Here is an 8,086-nt window from a genome sequence, read left to right as displayed (position 1 = left end):
GGGGCAAATGTAATGGTTCAACTCCCCTTTCCCTCCAAACTGAATGGAAAAACACAACAATGCCTTTATCAGATGTGTGTGTGTGTGTCTTCCTTGGTCTCTCGTGGCTCAGCAGATGTTGTTTCTGGATGTAAAACACATACAGTGCATTGTTAGAGTTTTCTTATGTTACGGCCTTATTCTAGAATGGATTCAATTCCTTATTTTTCCCTCAACAATATACACACAATACCCCATGATGACATCACAATACCCCGTAATGACATCACCAATACCCCGTAATGACATCACAATACCCCGTACTGACATCACAATACCCCAGTACCCGTGCTGTGTGGTTTTGGCTTTTTCGTGCCAATTGTGTTGTGCACAGATGATTCCGGGTCTCGTCCCGTGTATTGGTAATCCTGTATTGGTACTCCTGTATTGGTACTCCTGTATTGGTACTCCTCACTCTTTTGTTGGGTTTCTACCCTGTGTTTGTATTCGTGTTTGTTTGGGCTTCGTGCCTTTACACGGCACGCTGTAATTGGGTCAATAAAAAAAAACGATTACGCATTTCCTGCGCCTGTCTCCATTCATCATACCAGCGTGACAATAAGTATTCAGACCCTTTGCTATGAGACTCGAAATTGAGCTCAGGTACATCCTGTTTCCATTGATCATCCTTGAGATGGTTTCTACAATTTGATTGGAGTCCACCTGTGGTAAATTCCGGTTGATTGGATATGATTTGGAAAGGCACACACCCAGTCTATATAAGGCCCTACAGTTGACAGTGCATGTCAGAGCAAAAACCAAGCCATGAGGTCGAAGGAATTGTCCATAGAGCTCCGAGACAGGATTGTGTCGCGGCACAGATCTGGGGAAGGGTAAAAATAAAAAAATACTGCAGAATTGAAGATCCCCAAGAACACAGTGGCCTCATCATTCTTAAATGGAAGAAGTTTGGAACCACCAAGACTCTTCGTAGAGCTGACCGTCCTGCCAAACTGAGCAATCGGTGGAGAAGGACCTTGGTCAGGGAGGTGACCAAGAACCCGATGGTCACTCTGACAGAGTTCCAGAGTTCCTCTGTGGAGATGGCAGAACTTTCCTGAAGAACAACAACCTATGCAGCCCTCCACCAATCAGGCCTTTATGGTAGGGTGGTGGCCAGACAGAAGCCACTCCTTAGGAACACAGGCACATGACAGCCCGCTAGGAGTTTGTCAAAACGCACCTAAAGACTCGCAGACAATGAGAAACAAGATTCTCTGGTCTGATGAAACCAAGATTGAACTCTTTGGCCTGAATGCCAAGCGTCACATCTGGAGGAAACCTGGCACCCTCCCTATGCTGTGGGGATGATTTTCAGTGGCAGGGACTGGGAGAGACTAGTCAAGATCGAGGGAAAGGTGAAACGGAGCTAAGTACACAGAGAACCATGATGAAAACCTGCTCCAGAGCGCTCAGGACCTCAGACTGGGGCGAAGGTTCAACTTCCAACAGGACAATGACCCTAAGCACACAGCCAAGACAACACAGGAGTGGCTTCGGGACAAGTCTCTGAATGTCCTTGAGTGGCCCAGCCAGAGCCCGGACCTGAAACCGATTGAACATCTCTCGAGGACCTGAAAATAGCTGTGCAGCAACGCTCCCCATCCAACCTGACAGAGCTTGAAGGATCTGCAGAGAAGAATGGGAGAAACTCCCCAAATACAGGTGTGCCAAACTTGTAGCGTCATTCCCAAGAAGACTAGAGGCTGTAATCGCTGTCAAAGGTGCTTCAACAAAGCACTGAGTAAAGGGTCTGAATACTTATTTAAATGTGATATTTCCATTTTTGTTTGCAAAAATGTCTAACTATTCTATGGGATGCTATGTAATGTCACACCACATTACACCTCTCTATGGGATGCTATGTAATGTCACACCACATTATACACCTCTCTATGGGAATACTATGTAATGTCACACCACATTATACACCTCTCTATGGGAATACTATGTAATGTCACACCACATTATACCTCTCTATGGGATACTATGTGTTGTCACACCACATTATACACCTCTCTATGGGAATACTATGTAATGTCACACCACATTATACCTCTCTATGGGATACTATGTAATGTCACACCACATTACACCTCTCTATGGGATGCTATGTAATGTCACACCACATTATACACCTCTCTATGGGAATACTATGTAATGTCACACCACATTATACCTCTCTATGGGATACTATGTAATGTCACACCACATTATACACCTCTCTATGGGAATACTATGTAATGTCACACCACATTACACCTCTCTATGGGATACTATGTGTTGTCACACCACATTATACACCTCTCTATGGGAATACTATGTAATGTCACACCACATTACACCTCTCTATGGGATGCTATGTAATGTCACACCACATTACACCTCTCTATGGGATGCTATGTAATGTCACACCACATTACACCTCTCTATGGGATAAAATGTAATGTCACACCACATTACACCTCTCTATGGGATACAATGTAATGTCACACCACATTACACCTCTCTATGGGATACAATGTAATGTCACATCACATTATACACCTCTCTATGGGATACTATGTGACGTCACACCACATTACACCTCTCTAGGGGATACAATGTAATGTCACACCACATTACACCTCTCTATGGGAATACTATGGGATGTCACACCACATTACACCTCTCTATGGGATACTATGTGATGTCACACCACATTACACCTCATTATGGGATACTATGTGATGTCAAATCACATTACACCTCATTTTGGGATATTATGTAATGTCACACCACATTACACCTCATTATGGGATACTATGTGACGTCACATCACATTACACCTCATTATGGGATACTATGTGACGTCACATCACATTACACCTCTCTATGGGGTTCTATGTGATGTCACACCACATTACACCTCATTATGGGATACTATGTAATGTCACATCACATTACACCTCTCTATGGGATACTATGTGATGTCACACCACATTACACCTCATTATGGGATACTATGTGATGTCAAATCACATTACACCTCATTTTGGGATATTATGTAATGTCACACCACATTACACCTCATTATGGGATACTATGTGACGTCACATCACATTACACCTCATTATGGGATACTATGTGACGTCACATCACATTACACCTCTCTATGGGATACTATGTGATGTCACACCACATTACACCTCATTATGGGATACTATGTAATGTCACATCACATTACACCTCATTATGGGATACTATGTGACGTCACACCACATTGCACCTCATTATGGGATACTATGTGACGTCACACCACATTACACCTCATTATGGGATACTATGTGACGTCACATCACATTTACACCTCATTATGGGATACTATGTGATGTCACATCACATTACACCTCTCTATGGGATACTATGTGATGTCACACCACATTACACCTCATTATGGATACTATGTGATGTCACATCACATTACACCTCTCTATGGGATACTATGTGATGTCACACCACATTACACCTCATTATGGGATACTATGTGACGTCACATCACATTTACACCTCATTATGGGATACTATGTGATGTCACATCACATTACACCTCTCTATGGGATACTATTTGATGTCACACCACATTACACCTCATTATGGGATACTATGTGACGTCACATCACATTACACCTCTCTATTTTATAGTTCTTTAATTGGCATTATATCACTGGATGTTGTGATGCTGACAGAGGGGTTCCAGAACTCCCAGTTTGAAGATTCCTGGAACCACAATGGAACAAGCAGGACATCCGGAATCTTTCAGACAGAAATGATGGAATACCTGGGAATTCTGGTAAAGTTACTGGAGTTTTGCTTTCCTGTTATTGACACCTGCCAGAGGTTGATCTGAAGGTACTTACTGGTGGCTTCTCTCCTGGGGATGTGCTGCAGAGGGATCTTGTGTCTCACTGGAAGCTGGAGAAGGTTCTGGATTTGTGATTCCTCTCCTTTCATCTCCTCCTCTTCCTTCCTCCTCTCTGTCCGCTCTTCCTCTTCCTTCCTCCTCCCTGTCCGCTCTTCCTCTTCCTTCCTCCTCCCTGTCCGCTCTTCCTCTTCCTTCCTCCTCTCTGTCCGCTCTTCCTCTTCCTTCCTCCTCTCTGTCCGCTCTTCCTCTTCCTTCCTCCTCTCTGTCCGCTCTTCCTCTTCCTTCCTCCTCTCTGTCCGCTCTTCCTCTTCCCTCCTCCACTCTGTCCGCTCTTCCTCTCCCCTCCTCCTCTCTGTCCGCTCTTCCTCTTCCCTCCTCCTCTCTGTCCGCTCTTTCTCTCCCCTCCTCATCTCTGTCCGCGTCACTTCACTCCTCCTCCACACCTCATCCCCCCTCCTCCTCTCCATCTCTACTTCCTCTCTCGTTTCCTCCACAGACTGTGGTTTTGGCCCCTGTTGAGGATGACCAGGCAGGGGGCTCTCCTGTCCTCTCTCCCCCAGCCTCTTCCTCTCCTCCTGGGACTGATAAGGAGGCTGTGTGGGGTGGGGAGGTGGAAGCTGTAGTCTTGTCCTCATCCTCCTGTCTTTTGTGTGTTTTGGCTGGGAATGGGGTTGGGGATGGGGCTGAGAGTAGGGCTGAGGCTGAATGTTAGCCTGAGGCTGGGGCTGGTAATATGTCTGGGTGTCCTGTCTTGGGCTCTGCCCTCTGGAGGCCTGGGTCCTCCGTGGGGGGTGCTGTGTCCTGGGGGGTGAGGTTGGAGGTGATGGGGTCTCCTGTCCTTTCTGATCCCCTGGAAGAGATTACATTCCCCTGTAAAAGCTCCCCCAGCCTCCCTTCGAGCCGGCTCATCCGGAGATCCTGCTCCCTCAGGGACTCCTGGAGACCTCTCAGCCCGACCAGAAGCTCCTCTCGCTGGGCCTCCAGGGAGTCGAGACGCCCCTCCTGGCTGTGGAGCTCCAGGGTGAGGCTGGAAAGAGACTCTCCCTGCTCCTGACTCAGTCTCTGGGTCTGCCTGCTGCCCTGTGGAGAGGAGAGGAGAGGAGAGGAGAGGAGGGGAGGGAGGGGAGGGGAGAGGAGAGGAGAGGAGAGGAGAGGAGAGGAGAGGAGAGGAGAGGAGAGGAGAGGAGAGGAGAGGAGAGGAGAGGAGAGGAGAGGAGAGGAGAGGAGAGGAGAGGAGAGGAGAGTTATAGCAGAACAGATTATAAGCACTACATTTGGCTAATTGACATTATATTATTCACTCGGGAAGAGTGAGCTATTTTTATCTGGGCAGGGTCATCTTAACTCGATCCTGGGAACCTCATTGGGTGCACTTTTTTTTCCCGAGCACTACACAAATAACCAACTTTGAATCAGCTGTGTAGTGCTAGGGCAAAAACTGAAATGACATTCCAGGGAGGCCCCAGGACTGACTTTGGGTGGCCCTGCCTCAGTGTTTCCCAAACTGCCCCTGTCTGTAGCTTAGAGTACCTGTCCCTGTCTGTAGCTTAGAGTACCTGTCCCTGTCTGTAGCCTAGAGTACCTGTCCCTGTCTGTAGCTTAGAGTACCTGTCCCTGTCTGTTGTTTAGATTACCTGTCCCTGTCTGTTGTTTAGATTACCTGTCCCTGTCTGTTGTTGCTTCGAGTACCTGTCCCTGTCTGTTGTTGTTTAGAGTACCTGTCCCTGTCTGTTGTTGCTTAGAATACCTGTCCCTGTCTGTTGTTGCTTAGAGTACCTGTCCCTGTCTGTTGTTGCTTAGAGTACCTGTCCCTGTCTGTTGTTGCTTAGAGTACCTGTCCCTGTCTGTTGTTAATTAGAGTACCTGTCACTGTCTGTTGTTTAGAGTACCTGTCCCTGTCTGTTGTTTAGAGTACCTGTCCCTGTCTGTTGTTGTTTAGAGTACCTGTCCCTGTCTGTTGTTGCTTAGAGTACCTGGCCCTGTCTGTTGCTTAGAGTACCTGTCCCTGTCTGTTGTTGTTTAGAGTACCTGTCCCTGTCTGTTGTTAATTAGAGTACCTGTCCCTGTCTGTTATTGCTTAGAGTACCTGTCCCTGTCTGTTGTTGCCTAGATTACCTGTCCCTGTCTGTTGTTGCTTAGAGTACCTGTCCCTGTCTGCTGTTGTTTAGAGTACCTGTCCCTGTCTGTTGTTGCTTAGAGTACCTGTCCCTGTCTGTAGCTTAGAGTACCTGTCCCTGTCTGTAGCTTAGAGTACCTGTCCCTGTCTGTTGTTGTTTAGAGTACCTGTCCCTGTCTGTTGTTGCTTAGAGTACCTGTCCCTGTCTGTTGTTGCTTAGAGTACCTGTCCCTGTCTGTTGCTTAGAGTACCTGTCCCTGTCTGTAGCTTACAGTACCTGTCCCTGTCTGTAGCTTAGAGTACCTGTCCCTGTCTGTAGCTTAGAGTACCTGTCCCTGTCTGTTGTTGCTTAGAGTACCTGTCCCTGTCTGTTGTTGCTTAGAGTACCTGTCCCTGTCTGTAGCTTAGAGTACATGCCCCTGTCTGTTGCTTAGAGTACCTGTCCTGTCTGTTGTTGTTTAGAGTACCTGTCCCTGTCTGTTGTTGTTTAGAGTACCTGCCCCTGTCTGTTGCCTAGAGTACCTGTCCCTGTCTGTTGTTAATTAGAGGACCTGTCCCTGTCTGTTGTTGCTTAGAGTACCTGTCCCTGTCTGTTGTTGCTTAGAGTACCTGTCCCTGTCTGTTGTTAATTAGAGTACCTGTCCCTGTCTGTTGTTGCCTAGAGTACCTGTCCCTGTCTGTAGCTTAGAGTACCTGTCCCCTGTCTGTAGCTTAGAGTACCTGTCCCTGTCTGTAGCCTAGAGTACCTGTCCCTGTCTGTAGCTTAGAGTACCTGTCCCTGCCTGTTGCTTAGAGTACCTGTCCCTGTCTGTTGTTGTTTAGAGTACCTGTCCCTGTCTGTTGCTTAGAGTACCTGTCCCTGTCTGTTGTTGCTTAGAGTACCTGTCCCTGTCTGTTGCTTAGAGTACCTGTCCCTGTCTGTTGTTGCTTAGAGTACCTGTCCCTGTCAGTTGTTGCTTAGAGTACCTGTCCCTGTCTGTTGCTTAGAGTACCTGTCCCTGTCAGTTGTTGCTTAGAGTACCTGTCCCTGTCTGTTACTTAGAGTACCTGTCCCTGTCTGTTACTTAGAGTACCTGTCCCTGTCTGTTGTTGCTTAGAGTACCTGTCCCTGTCTGTTGTTGCTTAGAGTACCTGTCCCTGTCTGTTACTTAGAGTACCTGTCCCTGTCTGTTGTAGCCTAGAGTACCTGTCCCTGTCTGTAGCTTAGAGTACCTGTCCCTGCCTGTTGTTGTTTAGAGTACCTGTCCCTGTCTGTTGTTGTTTAGAGTACCTGTCCCTGTCTGTTGCTTAGAGTACCTGTCCCTGTCTGTTGTTGCTAGAGTACCTGTCCCTGTCTGTTGCTTAGAGTACCTGTCCCTGTCTGTTGTTGCTTAGAGTACCTGTCCCTGTCTGTTGTTGCTTAGAGTACCTGTCCCTGTCAGTTGTTGCTTAGAGTACCTGTCCCTGTCTGTTGCTTAGAGTACCTGTCCCTGTCAGTTGTTGCTTAGAGTACCTGTCCCTGTCTGTTACTTAGAGTACCTGTCCCTGTCTGTTACTTAGAGTACCTGTCCCTGTCTGTTGTTGCTTAGAGTACCTGTCCCTGTCTGTTGTTGCTTAGAGTACCTGTCCCTGTCTGTTACTTTGAGTACCTGTCCCTGTCTGTTGTTGCTTAGAGTACCTGTCCCTGTCTGTGTCTCAGTCCTCTCTCCAGCGAGGCCAGTCTTCCCTCCATCCTCTTGTTCTTCTTCTGTAGTTTACTGCTCCGGTCTTTCAGGACGTCCAGCTCCTGTTTTTTATACGATTTTTTATGTTTCAAAACAAAACAGGACAGAAACAAGATAAAACAATGACAGGGCCCAAACTAAACGAAATATAAGCAAACAATAATTTTAACGTAATAATATAACATAAATATACATACGTATTTATATATTTTAATATAAAATATAACATAATATGTAACATAAATGTAAATATAACAATATATTACAATAATAATAATATAACTAAAATGATATAAACAGTAACCTGTGTGGTGGTGTCTCTGA

The 8,086-nt window shown here is 46.5% G+C and overlaps 2 protein-coding genes across 2 annotated transcripts in view; one reads left to right on the top strand and one right to left on the bottom strand.

Moving 5' to 3' along the window:
• The window catches only part of LOC116371460 (pentraxin-4), a 13,103-nt gene extending 8,987 nt beyond the window's left edge, over positions 1–4,116 (bottom strand). The window contains exon 1 of the mRNA XM_031820338.1: positions 3,939–4,116. Within this exon, the coding sequence (XP_031676198.1) occupies positions 3,939–4,032 (94 nt within the window). The 5' untranslated portion in view covers positions 4,033–4,116. The remainder of the gene's footprint in view (positions 1–3,938) is intronic.
• The window catches only part of LOC116371461 (lipopolysaccharide-induced tumor necrosis factor-alpha factor homolog), a 56,237-nt gene that overhangs the window by 9,655 nt on the left and 38,496 nt on the right, over positions 1–8,086 (top strand). The window lies entirely within an intron of this gene.

Source organism: Oncorhynchus kisutch, unplaced genomic scaffold (assembly GCF_002021735.2).
Source record: "Oncorhynchus kisutch isolate 150728-3 unplaced genomic scaffold, Okis_V2 scaffold3257, whole genome shotgun sequence".
In the NCBI taxonomy this organism is placed as follows: domain Eukaryota; kingdom Metazoa; phylum Chordata; class Actinopteri; order Salmoniformes; family Salmonidae; genus Oncorhynchus; species Oncorhynchus kisutch.
This window is presented reverse-complemented; position numbering and strand designations above follow the sequence as displayed.